Source organism: Pelodiscus sinensis, chromosome 15 (assembly GCF_052426305.1).
Source record: "Pelodiscus sinensis isolate ZL-2025 chromosome 15, ASM5242630v1, whole genome shotgun sequence".
Lineage (NCBI taxonomy): Eukaryota > Metazoa > Chordata > Testudines > Trionychidae > Pelodiscus > Pelodiscus sinensis.
This window is the reverse complement of record NC_143066.1, coordinates 16,074,052-16,092,764: the sequence shown is the minus strand read 5'-3', so window position 1 is coordinate 16,092,764 and position 18,713 is coordinate 16,074,052. Positions and strand designations below refer to the sequence as shown.

Sequence of the window (18,713 nt, the reverse complement as noted above, 5' to 3'; positions counted from 1 at the left end):
ATATTTAAAGAACAGATTTGCTTTTTGTTGTCACCAAAAGAAATCATTTTAGCTGCGTCTAGACTGGCATGATTTTGTGCAAAATCTTGCTGCCTGTCTACACTGGCCACGAGTATTTGCGCAAGAATACTGACTTTGTAATGTACAAAATCAGTGATTTTTGCTCAAATACTCTGATGTTCCTGGTCAGGTATAAGCTCTCTTGCACAAGTATTCGTGCGCAAAAGGGCTAGTGTAGATAGCAACGTTAATTTCTTGTGCAAGAAAGCCTGATAGCTAAAATGGCCATCGGAGCTTTCTTGCGCAAGAGAGCGTCTACACTGGCACGGATGGTTTTGCGCAAAGGCACATGCCAGTATAGATGCTCTCTTGCGCAAATACTTTTAACGGAAAAACTTTTCCATTAAAAGTAGTCGCACAAAATCATGCCAGTCTAGACGCAGCCTTTAGTGAGGGAGTCAAGTACATTGAAGAAATACAAGCAAAAGAATTTCTGCTTTGAACTGTAAAGGAAAAATCGTGTATCAGTGTTTATCAAAGACATTTTAGGGACTAAGCTCTAACAAATCACAACCTTATTCTTGTGAAAAGCCTGACAGAAGAAAAATACAACAGCAAACTTTTTCCCATTAATGCTACATGAAATGGATAAGTGAATCTTGCTAAACTTCTGTTTTTATTGGGAAAAGAAATAGTAAAATAGCTGTAATCTGAGCTGAACATTTATGGAGGAAATTACTAGAGTAACCCAGAGAAACACATAACTGAGTTAATCCAGGGAGACCTCAGATTTACAGAGAACTGTACTAACTAGCAATTAGTAAATAAGGGTTTAATCCTTAGCCCTTTTTCAAGTAAAATTCCCACTGAAGTCAGTGGAGATTTTCAGACTAGCAATTGCAGAACTGCACTCAAGAGAGGATGCAAAAGGTTGTAAGTTCTTGCTGAGGCTAAAAGAAGCCCTTTTGCATTTAGAGTATGGAAGGTTTTGGGGGAACTGGGTTAGTGTGTTTGTCCAGGGTTAGTTCCAGGATTGTAGACTCAGTTGGGTCTGTCTTACTTTGTATTTTGTACAGTGTACGATTCACTGAGTGAAGCTGTGAAGAATGGCATAATGGGAACGAGGGAAACTCTCCTCTCTGTTATTTGGGCATGGGAGTGTGTTGCACAGGCCAGCAGAGAATTTCACACGTTTGGGGAGGAAGAGGCTGATCACAAGCCCATTGATGTCAATGGGAAAGTTTCCATTGACTTCCATATTTGGATTAGACTGTCAGATCATGAGAGGAACAAGGGGCAGGACAGTCAGTAGTGAGAAGGAAAGTTGGGGGAGGCTGACATTTGGCCCGTGCTGGGACTCTCGATGGCTGGAATTGAATGCCTGTTTCAATGTTTTGGAGCTTGTCCATCACTAGTGTAACCCTTCTGCTGGGTAGGCCTGGCAGCAACCAGGGCCAGGTTCAATATCTTGGGGTCCATCTCACACAAAACCGGCTCAAGCCCCCGCCCAGTAACCTGGGAAATTCACACACCCCTGGGTGCCTCTGAGAGGCAATGCTTCCCCACTCGTAAGCACAGAGTCTGAGTGTAGGAAAGAAACATTTAATGAAACAGAGAGGCTATGTCTACACTGGCGCGATCTTGCACCAGAGCTATGCAAATGAGGCTAAGCAGGGAATATCACCAAGCCTCATTTGCATATCTAATGGGCCACCATTTTGCAGAAGAGGCTCTTGTGCAAGAAGAAGCTGTCTACACTGCCCCTTCTTGCTCAAGAAAAACCCTCTTGTGCAATGCTGTTATGCTGATTATTTTCAGGAATAACGGCATTGTGCAAGAGCATTTTGGTTGCACAAGAAGGGGCAGTGTAGACAGCTCCTTCTTGTGCAAGAGCCTCTTCCGCAAAAATGGTGGCTCATTAGATATGCAAATGAGGCTCGGCGATATTCCACACTTAGCCTCATTTGCATAGCTCTGGCGCAAGATCGCGTCAGTGTAGCCATAGCCAGAGAGAAGTCATACGGCATTACTTGAGAAAACACCACAAACAGAGTACATAACACAAACAGGAGCTAAGCCTCCCTTCCCCCAGCCAAGGATCACCTGAGGTCCCAATGTCTGACACCCCAAAAGTCTCTGTCCCTGGTCAGTGCCACCCAGAGTCCAAAAGTTCACCCGCAGGATTTCACCTCCCAACCTGGGTAGAAATGGGAGTGGGGGAATAGTTAGGGGGCACCTTACGAATCACTCCGCCATGCTCCACCAGCTGTCTCATTCCACGCCACCGGACACTCTGCTGGTCGCCTGCCGCCGCTCCTACCAGCCACACCACACTGCTGGTCGCCTGCCGCTGCTCCTCACCTGCTGCCGCTCCTACCAGCCACACCACACTGCTGGTCGCCTGCCGCTGCTCCTACCAGCCACACCACACTGCTGGTCGCCTGCCGCTGCTCCTCGCCTGCTGCCGCTCCAACCAGCCGCACCATGCTGCTGGTCGCTGCTCCTCGCTGGCTGCAATGGGTCTGGCTCCCAGCCAAACCAGTGATTTCAGCTCTTAGGGTATGTCTACACTACCCCGCTAGTTCGAACTAGCGGGGTAATGTATGCATACCGCACTTGCTAATGAAGCCCGGGATTTGAATTTCCCGGGCTTCATTAGCATAAGCGGGGAGCCGCCATTTTTAAATCCCCGCTGCTTCGAACCCCGTGTAGCGCGGCTACACGGGGCTCGAACTAGGTAGTTCGGACTAGCGTGCCTATTCCGAACTACCGGTACACCTCGTTTCACGAGGAGTACCGGTAGTTCGGAATAGGACCCTAGTCCGAACTACCTAGTTCGAGCCCCGTGTAGCCGCGCTACACGGGGTTCGAAGCAGCGGGGATTTAAAAATGGCGGCTCCCCGCTTATGCTAATGAAGCCCGGGAAATTCAAATCCCGGGCTTCATTAGCAAGTGCGGTATGCATACATTACCCCGCTAGTTCGAACTAGCGGGGTAGTGTAGACATACCCTTAGTGATTTGAACTCTTTAGCCACCACCTGGACTGGCAAAAGATTCCAGCTTCCACTGGACTAGCAAAACGATTCCTCATGGTGTCTGCTTTAGATCTGTCCTTAAATGAAAGGGGGAAAGGGGCAGGTTGGGCCAGTCTTACAGCTCACACCTGGCAGGTGTGAAGGAGGCTGACTCAAGCCCTTTAACTCTTCCCCCCAGCTCAGTTCACTCAACTCTGGAAGGGGGGAGACTTGTTCCTCGGAGACGTCTTACAATGATGGTGGTGTCTCTCCTGCAAGCACTGATGGTATGTTTTACAGTTCCCATATATAGGGGTATCATGATTTGTGACCCCCACAACAGCCCCAAATTAGTTACAATACACCACATTCCATTCCAACACTGATCCTCCATCAGCCCTGGCTGAATTGGATTTACATAGCCACACCTCGTATTCCCTCCCCATCCTGGCATGAGCTGTATTTACATATCAACAGTTAATAGTTAATGATCTTGCACAGCTAAACAATTGTAGGGGGCACACCTACCCCAGGGCAGCTCTCTCCTTTTAGCTGGCTGATAGCAAGCAGCCGTTCAGCCCCTGCTCACACTAGTTCAAACAGTCATGTGTGCCAATATGTAGTTTCCAGAAAAAGAGAAAGATTATAGAAGAAAGGAGGAAACAAAACTAACGTTCTTTTCTTAATGTCCTCCTACTCTTCCTACTAAATGTGGTGGATTACTCTGTTTTGGTGGCTGATTGGAGTGATTTGCCCATTGGTAGCCCACTGAACTTAACATGAGGCTTTAGATCAACTCAACCTTGTTGACTTGCACCCCAGCTATTGAGACAAACACTAGGGCCACCTCCTTTCATCTCACTACAGGACTCCTTCTAAACTTCTGGATCCATCACTGCTAGGAAAATCCTCCCATTGCTTCAAACCTTGTGTTGTATTTGCATCATGCAGTAAACTCAAAGATGGCATTTGCTCAGAGGAACCCTTCAGCACAGTCCTTACGCATCCAGCTTTGTCACTTTGGGCAATTGCTTCCTCAGGCAGCCACATTCCATTATGAAACTCCCAGGAAGGGATGCCAACTCTGCTGTAGCTTCTGCCTACCAGTGTTGTGGGGGAGGGACAGTTAGAGGGACTGTGTTGTAGCAGATCCACTTTCTTCACCATGGCTCCTTCCTTCGTATCCTTATTCAGGTCAGTGCCTGGAACGGGAGCTGGTCTCTGTGATAGAAGTTCCTTAATCTGGTTAGTCTTTCTTTACCATGCTGATTGCTACTTCTAAGGTTGTCATAAACACATTGTCTACAATAACCCTCCAGCTGGCCAGATCTAAGTGCTGCAAGCCCCCGGGAAGACATCCGCAACCCCTTGGGGGTTGTGACCCAAGGTTACACACCACTGACCTAATCTATGCAACTTTAGTTATGTAAATAGCTTAGCTGAAGTCAACATACTTATTGCAGTATCTTCTGTGAGGTAAGGTCAGCGGGGGCTGCTCTCCTGTCAACTCCAGCCTGCTGGAGTATGGGAGTCGATGGGAGAGCACTCAGAGATCGATTTATTGCTTCTAAACAGACATGATAAATCAACCATCAGTGGAATGATGCTGTGTTGTAAAGACAAAGCCTAAGAAAGCACTTACCTCTGTTGTTACCACATGTGCTTCTGTATTCCTACCTGCAGCATGACATGACAGTGCAGAGGGAAAACACCTTCTACGTAGCACACCCCTTCCCCCCAAATCCACACACAGCTATAAGCCTTGCTGGTTCTTCAGTACCTGGAGAGCTGAGCACCCCTGGAGTGGAGAAAAAGAGCGGATTTAGTCCCAATCCTTCATTGACAAAACAACATCTACATAAATCTGTCTGAGAGGAGGCACAGACCTGTAAATGTGTAATGGAAACAGATACCACAATATATCATCAAAATGGCTCCCAGGTTACCTTTCCTGGCTGCAGAAACAGTTCTAGACAAATGGCTTTTTTAAGCTAGTTAAAATATTTTAATTGAAACTGAGCACATACTGTAAAATATGTGTTTGAATTTGGAGAGAAATATTGTGTGTGTTAAGAGTACCTCTCCACCGGGCTCAGTTCCCAAAGACTTCAGGAGTTTTCCTGTCTTATAACTGTAGTTGTTCTTGGTACTGGCATCTGTGACTTTAAGGCCTGAACTTTCTTGACACAGAATCTGGGAAGGGAACTGTGAAGATTTTGTTTTACACGGTGAGTTCAAACTCAGACCCTGGCCGAAGCAGATCTTTGTCTGACTCGCTGATCTTGAGCATTCTCTGAGCACCATAGTTCTGAGATTCCTCAGACAAAAAAGGTTATTTTTAAAAGGGGCTCAGCAAGACAGCCCTACACACCCGATAAATGTAGATTTCAGCTGAACTTCCCTTTAGAAAGCTGAACGAGGGATGTGCTGGGCTCTTGTAGTTCAAAAGAAGAGCCTTTCTCTCTCTCTATGCTTTGCTTTTAACACCATCCCTGCATGTGATTAAAGAAAGCCACAAGAAAGAGGTTTCTACGTTATTATCTCTTCCAGGAAAACAAACCTGACTGTTTCCCCGAAGTTTGCTGGTACAGAATTATGCAGCTTTAAAGTTACCCAGACATTTTGGCTACCCAACTGCTCTCCTTCATAGCAGTCATCATTGTCTCAGTTTTACTCTACCTGGAACTTAACACTCCCTAGCTCCCTTTCCTTTGGGTTTTCAGTAACTCTTAAAGATGAAAATCAATAGTGTTCCTTTTACTTCAAGGTACAGACTTTCAGATAATTATGTCATATTGTGCAGCAATCATTTGGAGTCTGTGCAGCAGAAATAGCCTTTGGCCCACCAGTTTCCAGTAAAACAGCTGTCTTCTTTTCCTAGCATTTTACTGTTTACTTTGTAACATGAGTTAAGATCAACACAAGATTTTTATGAAGTGTTTCAAGTGATGTTAGTGGTATAGCTGAGGAAGCCCAGAAAGGTTATTAAATGAAATTGCTTTATAGCAGAGACCCTAAATAAGTTGGATGTTACAGTAATAGGGATGAGGTCCACTGAAAGGGGACCTTTTAGTTTGAAACAATCATTTCAAAACTCTCATTAGCAGAAATGATTTCAGTTTCTTGTTTTGTTATTAGCATGCTTGTAAAGGAATTATAGTAATTCCACTTCTGTTAAAGAAATTCCTGATCACACCAACTGACAGACACATGAAAAAGCAATGAAATGTGGTGGAAACTCCCATCCCTGCCCCCAAACACATTAAACTGGTGAAGTGTTTCTAGCAGACTCACTTCCACAATTTTATAACTTTCTTTAATATTTAGGGCCAGGGCCTGAACTTTGTACATTCAGTGAGCTCCACAGAGGTGACTGGAGCAACACTGATTTACACCAAGTAAGGATCTGGCCCTTCATAGTTTTCCAATTGGAAATTGAAAGCCTGAAATTTAATTTATAGCATGTGTGCATGCACACACACACACACGCACACACACACACACTCACAAAAGGGTGTTACAGCAAGCATTTCTCAGAATGAAAATGATCTGCGGGTATCCAGTGACCTCAAGTAGCACACAAACGTGGGCTAGACATACTGTGAAGAAGTTGACTTATGTGTAAAACCTCCAAAGAGTTTAGAGACTAAATGACACATGGAAAAGTTGAAAGCAGCATGTTCTTAGAAACCGATGGTAGTGTTCCTGGGGAGGGGGAGGTGTAGGCAATGAGTAGCGTGAAGTCCTTTTTTTAAGAAAAAAAAAGTAGCTTTTTAGTCTTGTGTGTTTGATTGTTTATGCACACACCCTGCACATATGTTGGTAATATTTCTGAGGCATACTGCAGAACCTTATGATAAATGTAGCTTACTTTACCTTCACTGCTCATAAAAGACCTAATTCTATGCCTATTGAAGTCAATGGAAAGTTCTATCACCAAGACAATTTCTAATAAACCAGTTATAAGAAATTTTAGGCACCTGTCATTTTAAAAAAAGTCTTTCAAGCAAATGTTTCCTCCTTTTCCTCTAGGGCAGTGTTTCTCAAGAAGTGGTACGAGTACCATTAGGGGTATTCGAGAGAAGTCTGGGGGGTACGTCAACACAACTGAAATTTGGAGAAAACTGAATTTTTATTTTAAGTTTAACAGCGCTTTATAATTTTTGTACTTTTTACACCCAAACATTTCATCGCCTGCCCAGCTACGATTAAGTGTTGCAATGGTAGAAAAAAAATTGTCTGAAAAGTGTAGGGACTGGGATACTTATAATTTTTTTTAAAAGGGGTACTTTATAAAAAAAAGGTTGAGAAACACTGCTCTAGAATGTGGGCTTTTCACCTAAAACCCAACATAGGTCAATCAGCCAGCTAGCCATCAAGACTAGAAATGGCATGTTTAAGCCAAATAAAAATGTAGGTGAACCCATAGTTTTCCTTTTTATAAATCCTGAGTTACTGCATTTTGAAAACTGGAACAATAGTGGTTAAGATATTGTAGATAATCTTTGAGGAATTTAAAGTAATTTGCTATAATTTTCCTGTTCTACTGGGGCGGGTACAGTAACATTCACTATACTAAAGGCTATTGGATTAGTGGCAGGGGGATTAAAAAACAGCAATAATCTAATGCTTTAAAACTCCCAATTTGTCATTTAGCCAAGAAGTTACATTTCACATCAGCAGACACAACATCATCCCTTGGTCATTTTAAGAGGAAAGAACATGCTTGTTAAAGCAACTGCCCAATGAAGATGCCCAAAGTCAAAGTTAATGGTCAAGGAAGGGCACAAATCTTGAGAGGCCTGTGTGCAGGCTTGTCACCATTTTCCAAAGTCACATGACATTAACCAGGCCAAACAGAAATATGCTGGCATGAAGTTTGCAGGTTTTGGATGTGACTCTATCAGGTTCATAGGGTGAGGTGACCCTATGGAGAAATATCAATAGAGATATCAATAGAGTGCAGCAGTGTTTCTCTCTTCAGTTCATTTGTAAGCCAGCTGAATGCTTAGCCCAGGGGTTCTCAAACTTTACGATACCACGACTCCCCTCTAAGTTGCTCGTGACCCCCCGAGGGGTTGGGACCCTCAGTTTGAGAAACACGGGCTTAGACTATCCATATAGGCAGGGCTCGCCGAGCCGGGCGAGTCCTGCTCACTAGCCGCACTGTCCGGCGATCTGCGCATGTGCAAATCGTTCTGCGCATGCGCTGATCGCCCGAACCCAGCTCTTCCGGGTTGTATATAGATTGTTGAGCCCTTCATATAGGAAAGCTCTGATTTTGGCCAGTGGCCTGCCTGCCTGCCTGGTGACTCTTACCCCAGATTTTAATAATGTTGCTATAAATCCTCTTTATAGAAACAGTGCTGGTTTAAAAGGATAATGTATCCATTCATGGGTGTGTCTGCCAAGCAGGTAGGGTGGGACTCATGCCAAGTAATTGGTAAGAACTGGAAGCACAAGAAATAAATTTCTGTCTTACAGACAGGCCAAAGAGTTTGAAATCTCTGTAGCAATGTTCTAGTCAGTTGTGAGTGTTGTGTTCATTCAGTCCAGCAAGGCCCACAATCCATTAGGGACAAAACGGCTTTATTGAAAGCCAACTGGTGATTGAATTGTTTTCTATATGGCTGGAGAGGAGGGACTCTCAGTCCTAAAATATCTCCAGGGAAGCTCAGAGAACCATGCAGGCCTCTCACTTGATATTAGCTTATGCTGGTGAGAGGCTTTAGATGCACACAAAAGACAATGAACCTGACACCCCCTTTTAGCCATTGGATAGGATGGCAGCCTCTTGCCATAGCTAGGAACACAGTAGTAATTTATGCAACCCCACCCATTTTTTCATTGTTTTGTCTTTTCTGTCTATCCACTCTGGCATTTTGACCTAGTCCTAGAGTGTGAGGTTTTGGGATAGCAGTTGTCTTTAGTTCAAATTTGTATAGTGCCTAGCACACTGCAATCTAGGGGCTATTGAACTGTATTTTCTCTTCATAGAATATGTGCCTAACCACCACCAGGCAGATTTGAACCTGGGACTTCTAGGCTACGTCTAGACTGGCCCCTTCTCTGGAAGAGGCATGCAAAGCAGGCAAGTCAGAATAGGGAAATCCGCGGGGGATTTAAATATCCCCCGCGGGATTTAAATAAACATGGCCGACGCTTTTTTTCCGGCTTGGGGAAAAGCCGGAAAAGAGCGTCTAGACTGGCGCGATCCTCCGGAATAAAGCCCTTTTCCGGAGGATCTCTTACTCCTACTTGCAAGTAGGAATAAGAGATCCTCCGGAAAAGGGCTTTATTCCGGAGGATCGCGCCAGTCTAGACGCTCTTTTCCGGCTTTTCCCCAAGCCGGAAAAAAAGCGTCGGCCATGTTTATTTAAATCCCACGGGGGATTTAAATATCCCCCGCGGATTTCCCTATTCTGACTTGCCTGCTTTGCATGCCTCTTCCGGAGAAGGGGCCAGTCTAGACGTAGCCCTAGAGTTTAGTATAAGAGTTTCTACAACTTGAGCTATAAACTTTCAGCTCAGGCTGTAGAACTCCCTTGTTCTTATCTCTCTCTGTAAGTGGTCTAATGGCTACTACATTTGACAGTGACCCACAGTAGGTGTATGGGTTACATATGCAGCAGTGGAAGATTTTCAGTGCAGACCCTTTCATGTGTTTCATCCCCGACCATGAATTATAACCCCTTCCAGGTGCAATAATATTTCATTTTCCTTATTCCTTCAGGCCTCTGTGCTGAAGCTGCCAATGAATGCCAGCTGTGATATGGACTTTGTCCACTAGAAACTATATATCAAGCACACCAACTTGCTTTATGTGGGCCAGAAAGAACTCAGGGTTGGCATTAACTTCTGGTTACTATCAACTTGGACTGTAGTCACGGGCAGTGGGCATGGTAGGCAGGAAAGACACTGCCTTCCCAAACTGCCAGTCTGGCCCCACCCACTCTGCCCCTAGAATACCTATGGTACATAGTGTTGCTGCCCCTGAGTGCCCACCCTCCCTGTGCTCCGGGGTTGGGTGTGCCACCCCCGCCTCCTTGTGATAAGGGGTGGGGCCTGAGCAGGAAGGGCAGGACTGTGGACTTGCCTCCCCCAGATCTACCTTCACCCATTGCCCATGCCTATGGTCAACCTGTACCCTGAAGCTGAATGGCTCCATAGCTTATTTCTGATCCCTGAGTCACCAACTGATTGCTACTTCACTTTCAGATACACTGGAACAAGCTGGGCCCATCAAAGTTAGGTCCAAGATGTATCTGGCAGCAGTGAAATGGTTATAAAGTTGCATATGTAATCCCAATCTAAAATCCCAGTTAACCGCAGTGGATGTATGAGCGCAAGTCAGACTGTTTATAAGAACCATGCTGAATTGACCCCATTGCATTTTCTTAAATTGGTGCACTCCTCTGTACTTAGTTGAGGGGTCAAAACATCTCACACTCTTCCACTGGTGATGCTGTTTCTTTCATTAACAGTTCCATAGCACAGACTACATTCTATTGTGTCCTCTAAACTAGGAATCTCATTGCTAAACCACAGCAACATTGGAAATTGAACAATGCTCTTTGAGAGCAGACTCCTAGACTCCTAAAGAGTTTTGCCAGCAAATGATGTCAGCCTTTTGGTCTGTGAAGCCATATCTTTATTCGTGGATAAAACTAACACCCTTGATAATAGTCATTCAACTTTTTTTTTCCCTTCATAAGCATCACAGAGCAATAGAATCTATTGACAAGCTAACTGGGAAAAGTGCATTTCTTGGAATCAATATGTGGCATTCTGTGATGAAGACAGATGTAGTTCAATTGGTCAAGATAAACTTAACTTAGCCATGCAATTTTCAATAAACAATGTAAAGTGCAATGATAAAATGATGGGGGAAAAGTGGAGAACTCTAATCCAATGGGATTCTTAAGGCAAGATGAGACTAATTATTTTATTTGCATTTAAATGAACTTGGTTCCACTGACATATACAGGAATGCCTGCTCAGAGAGAGTTGTTATTTGTTTGAGAGATAGGTAGCAACAGTGAATTTCTCAAATAGTTCCACAATTACTGTCATCTCTGATCTAACGACAGCACCCCCCGTGTAAAGGGCAATTCAGTTTTCATACCCATTTAAAAACAGGCAGACTTGATGAGGTTCCCAGGAAGCCCACTGGTGCCAATAGGGATAGTGGCTTTGAAGATATGTATTCTGAGCTGCAGGCTTGGACCTGGATCCATCTTTCCCCAAAATCAAGATCTCCATCCAAAATTTGTATCTCGTCCCTGTTTCTACAATGATCCTTTCCAAAACCTTTGCCAATCCTCTCCCAAATCCTGGAGCGGTCAGAATAGGATGTTGGTTGGCGCTCATCTCTGCTTATAAGACCTATAACTTTACCCATCTCTGCATTCAGAAGCTCCAGTTCCAAATTTAGTTATTCTAGTTCACACTGGAATGATTATCAACCTCAGGAGAACTATTCTTGCGTTTCACCTGTTTGAGGGAAGAGCATCCCACCCAAGAGCAGCAAAAAACAAATGCTCAGTAACTAAGCAAGTATCTGTTTTACCAAGTAATAGTTGTTTCCAAGTAAAAAGCATTTTGTGTAATAACCAAGAATAATGGTAATTATCGGGGGACAATTCTCTCTCCAGGTCACTGATTTGATAATACTTTAGTTGGAGCATTAGGATGAGCAGACTCCTTTTGGTGGCAGCTGGCGACTGCTAGTAACACAGTCTGCATGCAGTGTTGTCGTAGCTGTGACCGTCTCAGGTATTTGAGAGACAAGGCCGGTGAAGTAATTTTTTTTATTGAACCAGCTTCTGGTAGTGAGAGGCTATGACTAAACTACAGGATTTTTGCACAAAACCTGCTATTTTTACTCAAAACCTCACAGAACGTCCACACCGTAAGCACATTTTTGCGCAAGAAAATTTACAGTCAATCGACAGAATGGAGGTCTTTTTGCAGTCTACAAGGAATAACTCCTTTTTGCTCAAGTGTGGATGCTCAGCAGGGGTTATTGTGAAAGAATTGGCCTCCAGGAAAAAAAACAGGTGACCTCTTGGCCACTCTGGCCAAGTTAATCACAACTCTATAGTTCCTGTCTGCTGGCCCCCCCTTAAAGCCGCAGGCACCCTGGACAAGCCTTGTGGCAGGAAATTTGCAGGGAGCAGGTGCCTTCACCATGCGGCTCTGCTTCTGCCACAAATGGCATCACAACAAGCTCCCTGAGACTTCCAGGGAGCAGTCCCGGGGTCCCAGGACTCCCCCCCCAGGGGACAAAAAGGCATGCCCCCACCTGGAGTGGCCCTGAAATTGTGACCCTCCTTGCATTGTGGGGTGAGGAGGAGTCACTGCAGGATCCCTGGGCCAAGTGCCACAATGAGGAGATTTTCTCCCGCATGGCCGTATCCCTGGCGGAGCAAGGTCACCCTGCCCAGACCATGGAGCAAGTCCAGGCAAAGGTACAGGAGCTCCATCAGGGGTACATCAGGACCTCTGAGCACAGGGCATGCTCAGGGGCAGGACCCCACACCTGCCCCTACTACAGCAAACTCCACCACATCTTGGGAGATGGGGAAACCTCTTCCAGCCCTCCCCCATTGTGGTGGGCTCAGGCCTGGAAACCCAGGTGGTCGTCTACCCAGAGGTCACCTCGAAGAAGGAGTTGGAGGGCCAGGTCTAGCCCCAGATGGAGGAGGAACAGGAGCCAGGGACTGTCATCCTGTCCCTCAAGCCAGTGAGTGCCAGCTGGGACATTTTCCAGGCTTCCTCAGATGCCTGGGAGGGATCTTCAGGTGAGTTGCACATGCACGCACACACACACGCACACGCAGACGCACACACGGCAGGGGAGTTGGGCACAAAGGGCGCAGGGGGTACAGTGTAGCTTGGGCTCCTCAGCCAGCATGTGTAGCTGGAGGGTGCGGCACTCAGACACAGAAAGTAGCCCCTGAACATGGCTGGGATCCTGCTGTTAGTCTCATGTTTGGTCACACAAGTTCTGCCCCCAGTGGGGAAGGAGGTGCACCCAGCTGCAAGCAGGCTAGCTCCAAGGGCGCAGGCACAACCCTCCACACACCCAGTAGCACTGCACACAGGCATGCCTGCACGTGCGAGGCAGCAGCCACTCCCACAGATAGCACAGCGAGCTGCAGCTGTGTGTGCAGACCTCAGGGAGGGCCAGGCTGCTCATGGCTCCTCTGATGCCCATGAGGGGATCCCACTGTGGCTGCACTCTTCTCTTGCCTGACTGGCTGTGGGGGGGTGGGGAAAGGGGTACCATGGTCCTCTGGCCACATTGTGGCCCCTGTGACACAGGGTGTGTAGTGCAGGTCACACATGGCCTTGCATCTGGAACATCCCCCTCCTGTGGGCTGCAGACTGGTGAGGTGACTCACAGAGGAGGGCACAGGCACAGGGAATGTGTGTCCAGGGAGCACTGACGGCCTTTCCCTCTTGTGCATTCTCTACAGCCAGACCAGCCTGGACGGAGGGCCCAGCCACACCACCACTGCAGCCACTTGCCAGAGTCCAGGGGACCCACAGATGAGCCAGGGTGCTGGAGGACCTCATGCGGCAACACGTCAGTGTCATGCATGACATACACGACAACCTATTTGCGCAGGCTGAATGCCGACCTGGAATGGCGGGAGCGTGCATGGACTGACATGATGGCGTGGGGCGACACCTCCTTTGGCCATTGCCCATCCATCTGCCCACCCTGCTATGCCTCTCATCCCTCCCCATGCCATACCTCTGCTCCCTCCCTTCCCACTGCCCATGCCCCCTCCCCTCGTGGTGCCTATGGCCCCTCCTCCTGCTCCCCTGCCAACCTTGACCCCACTCTAGCCGCCCCTCCAGCCTGCCCCAGACACACCTAACACTGAAGAGGTTCCCCACACCCAAGGTGGCACGGCCAGCCGCCCTACAACTCCTCCCAGTCATGATGCCCCCTCCCAGTTCAGACATTTCCCCCTCCCTCTGCCCACCTTCTCCTCATGTTCAATAAAGAAGCGCTCCTTTTTTGTTCAAACCAAACAGATGTGTTTATTGGGAGGCCAGGAAAGGGGCAAGGGGAGGGGGTGAGAAGGAACAGGGAGAGAGCAGAAAGGCAGAGGCCCCTGTTGGCGAGGCCCTGGTGAGAGTTACTGGGGGGCCTGAGAGAACCTTTCCCTTAGGGCCTCCTGGATATGCACACCAGCCTGATGGGCCTGGCGAATGGCAGCAGTCTAGGGCTGCTCACATGCATGGCCCTCACAGCTGGGGGCTGGCCCCTACCCTGGGAGGAAGGCCTACCCGGTTCTGTTCCACCATATTGTGAAGCACACAGCACACAGCCACCGCCTTGGTGATATTGTGCTCCCTGACGACCAGGTGGGTGAGGAAGCTGCAGAAGTGTCCCTTGAAGTGCCCAAAGGCATTTGGGCTCGGTTAAAGTGGGCATTGAAAAGATCCTTGCTGGGATCCAGGTGGCTGGTATAGGACTTCATCAGCCAGGGCATGAGTGGGTATGCCGCATCCCCCACTATGCACACTAGCATGTTGTGCTCACCCACCGCAAAGTCCTGGCAGGGGGAAAAGGTGCCCACCTCCAGCTTGGTGCGCAGGCTAGAATTCCTGAAAACTTGGGTATCGCATGCCCTTCCCGACCACCCCACGTGAATGTTTGTAACATGGCCCCAGTAGTGCACCAGAGCCTGCAGGACTACTGAGAAGTAGCCCTTTCTATTAATAAACTGGTTGATGGTCCAGCCTGGATGGGGATGTGCATGCCATCAATGGCTCCCCCACAGTTGAGGAACCCCAGAGCAGCAAATCCGACCATAGTTGCCTCCAGGTCCTGGAGATAGACGACTCTGCACAGCAGCAGGGAGTTAATGGCAGTGACAACCTGCAGGGGAAACAGAAACACACACAACCGAGAATGAGAGAGGGGTTGCATGAGCCCTTGGGAAGTGCCTGTCCCGCTCCCTTTCTCTGCCCCCCTCCCCTCACAGGAGCCACCCACTACGAGCCTGTACTCCCCACCCCCCCGGCAGCAGGACTGTGTGAGGGCAGGACAGCACAAGACCCCAGTTCACCCCCTACAGTCCCCAGCCTCCTCTCTCCCAAGGGTCCCCCTTATCCAGCACCTTCCCCACATCCCCCTCTGTGCATGGACTGCAGCCTGTGAGCTCCTCACCTGCATAAACTGGGCCCCAGTGATGGACTTCCCCACCCCAAACTGGTTGGCCACTGGGCGGTAGCTGTCTGGGGTGGCCAACTTCCAGAGGGCAATTGCGACCCGCTTCTGCAGGTGAATGACAGACCACCGGTGGGTGTCGCGTCTCTGGAGGACAGGAGTGAGACAGGCACAGAGCTCAAAGAAGGTGGCCTCATGCATTCTAAAGTTGTGCAGCCAGGGCTGGTCATCCCACTGCTCCATGACGAGCTGGTCCCACCAGTCCGAACTAGTCTCCAACCTCCAGAACCTTCTGTATATGGTGGGGTGTAGCAGCCAGACTGGAGCAGCCGCAACCATGCAGAGGGTAACGAGGAGTCCTGAGTCCATGTCCAGCATTAATATGTAGGCAACTGGAAGCAAGTGCTGTAGGAACTGCAGCATGGCCATGTGGGGCTGTCACCTGCCCAGGGGCAGCTCTGGCTCCATGGCACACAGCAAAGCAAAAAGCTGTGGAGTCCCCCAAAAGAAGAGGGCAACCACTGCAGGCACTGCTGAAGCTTTGCTGTCACTCAAGAGAGGTCTGCAAACAGGCAGCAGAAACAGAGAAACAGCTGTCCAGGAGGGTCCCTTTAAGTGCGTGTCTCTGCTGGGCTCTGGCAACACCACTCGAGAGCAACTGGTGATCTCTAGCCAAGCTAGAACTGGTTCAGGGGGGCTTTATATGTGAAAGCGGATGCATGGCAATGGATGGACCTGGTACCCTTGGCACGATAGTGTGGACGCTCTCTTACGCAAAAGTGCGTCGCTTTTGAGATGTGGACGCACTTTTGTGCAAGAACTTTTTGCAGAAGATCTCTTCCACAAAAAGTTTCTTGCACAAAAAACCTGCAGTGTAGACGTAGCCAGAGAGAGAAGCTTCTCATCTTATTCAGAGTACTATGTAAGGTCCAATAAAAGGTATTACCTCACTCATCTAATCACAATCTGGCTGTTAAATAAATCCCGCTGCCTATTTTTAGTATCTCCTGTTGACTGAAGATCTGCAGATGGCAGCATTTCATTCATGGCTAGGAGACAGATTTTTTCTTTAAAATTACTTCCCAAGAGAAATTATAAATATACTGCCATGGTGACTCAGGGCTGAGACTGGCCAACACATGCCTTTATTACTTAACCAATGGCAGGAAGGAATCTGCTTCTGATCAAGTTTCATTCTCAGAAACGGTGTAAACGTGATACTTTTCACAGTCTCAGATGCAAGTTCTTTGGTCACTTGAAATAGCCTGGACTCAGTAATCAGTGCAGCTGTACCCATAGCTCTGCAGCATAGATGTAGCCTATCCCAAAATAGCTATTTTGTGTATTTTAAGCAGCCCATTATTTCAAAAGAGATTTTGAATCGCACGCCTGTTATTTCTGGTGTCCCATTAAGGGACGTTTTGAAATATCGCTTTATTTCAAAAGTTGGCGCTGCGTAGACAGCATCAAATTTCAAAATAAGCTATTTTGAAATGTATTTCGAGGTAAGGGTGCAATGTAGCTGCCCTATATTGACCTCTGCTAGTGGACGAGGTGCAAACCCAGATTGCCCTTGTTTACACTGCGGCTCTACTGGTCACTGAATTGGGGCTATCCCCAAATGTAGAGAAGATCTGTTTTCATGAAGTATTACTGATGTACTATATGCTTTAAATACTGTGGGTTCCTCTAGACTGTGAGGATATATCGGAAAAAGATACATTTTTCTGATACTTTTGTTGGAAGAGGCTTTTCCAAAATTTGGTCCATTTAGACTGGGATGAATGAGGAATACAGGGGCTTCTGAAAGAGCATGTTTGCTCTTCCACCAAAAAAAAAAAAAAGCGTAAGAACAAACTCGTTCCCTGGATGCGACGGAGTTTTCGGGATACCGGAGTCTAGCCGTACCCTGTGAGGGAAATAAATAGGAAAGGAATTAAAAGGCGCAAAGGAATAAGGTGATGAAAATAAGCAAGGGATATTTAGAGAATACCAAGGAATAATTTCAATGTCAGTGAGCTTGACATTCTGTGCTGGACAACTCTAATGTAACAAGCTGGAACAGCTGGAACTAAAGATGATCAATTAGCCCATGATACCAAGATACTGGGGAAACTCACCAAACAAAAGAAGTAATACACTGCATGAGTCAGTCCAACATGCAAAATGTACACAATATTCAAAAAGAACAACAAGAGATCATTCCTCAACTGAAACTCAAGCAAAATCAGACTCAGGTAAATCCACGCACTGACATTGTCCCACACAATGAATTTCTCTCTGTATATATATAATGTAGTTTAGCATGTGCACATATTTGCCTGATCTTGAAATGGTTATTAGTGCTGAGTGACATTTTTGGCCAAAACTCTGCAAATCTAACAATACCAAAACACATTTGTGACTTTCATGTCTATTTTGGCAAAACGTTCATGTTGAGCCCACTCTCCCCCAAAAATTCAGGAAAAGTCAGTTTCATGCCAACAGTTTCAAATTGAAACATTTAAGTTGAGAACAATTTTGTGTCAAAATTTTGTGTTTTCATTTGTTAAAAAAAGGTGTTCACTCCAAAATTAAACAAAAAATTGTTTGATCCAAAATGTATTTTTGAAACTTTTTGTCAACATTTTTTAAAAATTCATTTTTTATTTGACCCAAACCAATTTTTTCTCTTTTTTTTTGGAACAGACAAATCCATTATTCACACAACTCTAATGGTTATGCTTCAAATAAGAAAATACTATATTTTGGGCTGTCTTTTGTAGAACTAGTCAATGAGAGTGAGCTAGAACTACTTCTCTCTCAAAAACCCAAGTAAGAAATTCTTTAAATGTTTAAACAGGAAGGGAAATTTGACCAAGTCCATGTAATGAAAGAGGAAAGATTCCAGGATGGATCAGAAGCATAGAAAAGGTAGGTCTTCAACTTGATACCCCCAAGGGTGAAACCTAAAAAAGAAAGCATCATGTGGACATAGTGAAAGAAATGATAGGAAAAGTGAAAGTGAGCAGCAAAGAAAAGCAGTGGTTTACAGAAAACAGAGAGACAGCAATAATATGCTTACTCATTGATATGTGTCTCCAGCAGTGTCTATCTTGGCAGGCTTAATAGATACAGAGGCATAGAAGGATAGAACCATACGGTTAGAAGTGACCACAAGAGTCGTCTAGTCTAATTCCCCGCCAAGATGCTGGACACTCTTCACTTGGCTAGAAAATAGCTGAAACTCCTCCCCCATCTTTTTCTCTGAAAGCAACTTCCATTTTGTTGAATTATTGAATGCGTAACTCTGAAAAAGATGAGCACTTTTCTGACAAGTTCCAACACCACAAAAGTTGCACATAGGAAAGTAATTTATTGAAGGTAAATTTCTTATCACCCAATTTTGTAAAGTCAAAGGTCCATGTTCCTACTGTGCACAAGAATTCAACATAGTTCAAAGTAGCATGCCTCCAGTAGGGAGACTGCCATCGACTTGGAGAGCGATGCACTTTGAGTAGCTCTCTCA

General features: G+C 46.4%; 1 protein-coding gene across 1 annotated transcript; it reads right to left on the bottom strand.

The window, feature by feature from the left end:
* Positions 1-14,043: 14,043 nt before the first annotated feature.
* Positions 14,044-17,657, bottom strand: LOC106732382 (uncharacterized). The gene is made up of 2 exons (XM_075899312.2): positions 15,206-17,657; positions 14,044-14,914 (listed from the first exon to the last, which is right to left on the bottom strand). Exons 1-2 carry the CDS (start codon positions 15,632-15,634, stop codon positions 14,729-14,731), a joined length of 615 nt encoding a protein of 204 aa, XP_075755427.2. The 5' UTR covers positions 15,635-17,657; the 3' UTR covers positions 14,044-14,728.
* Positions 17,658-18,713: the final 1,056 nt, after the last annotated feature.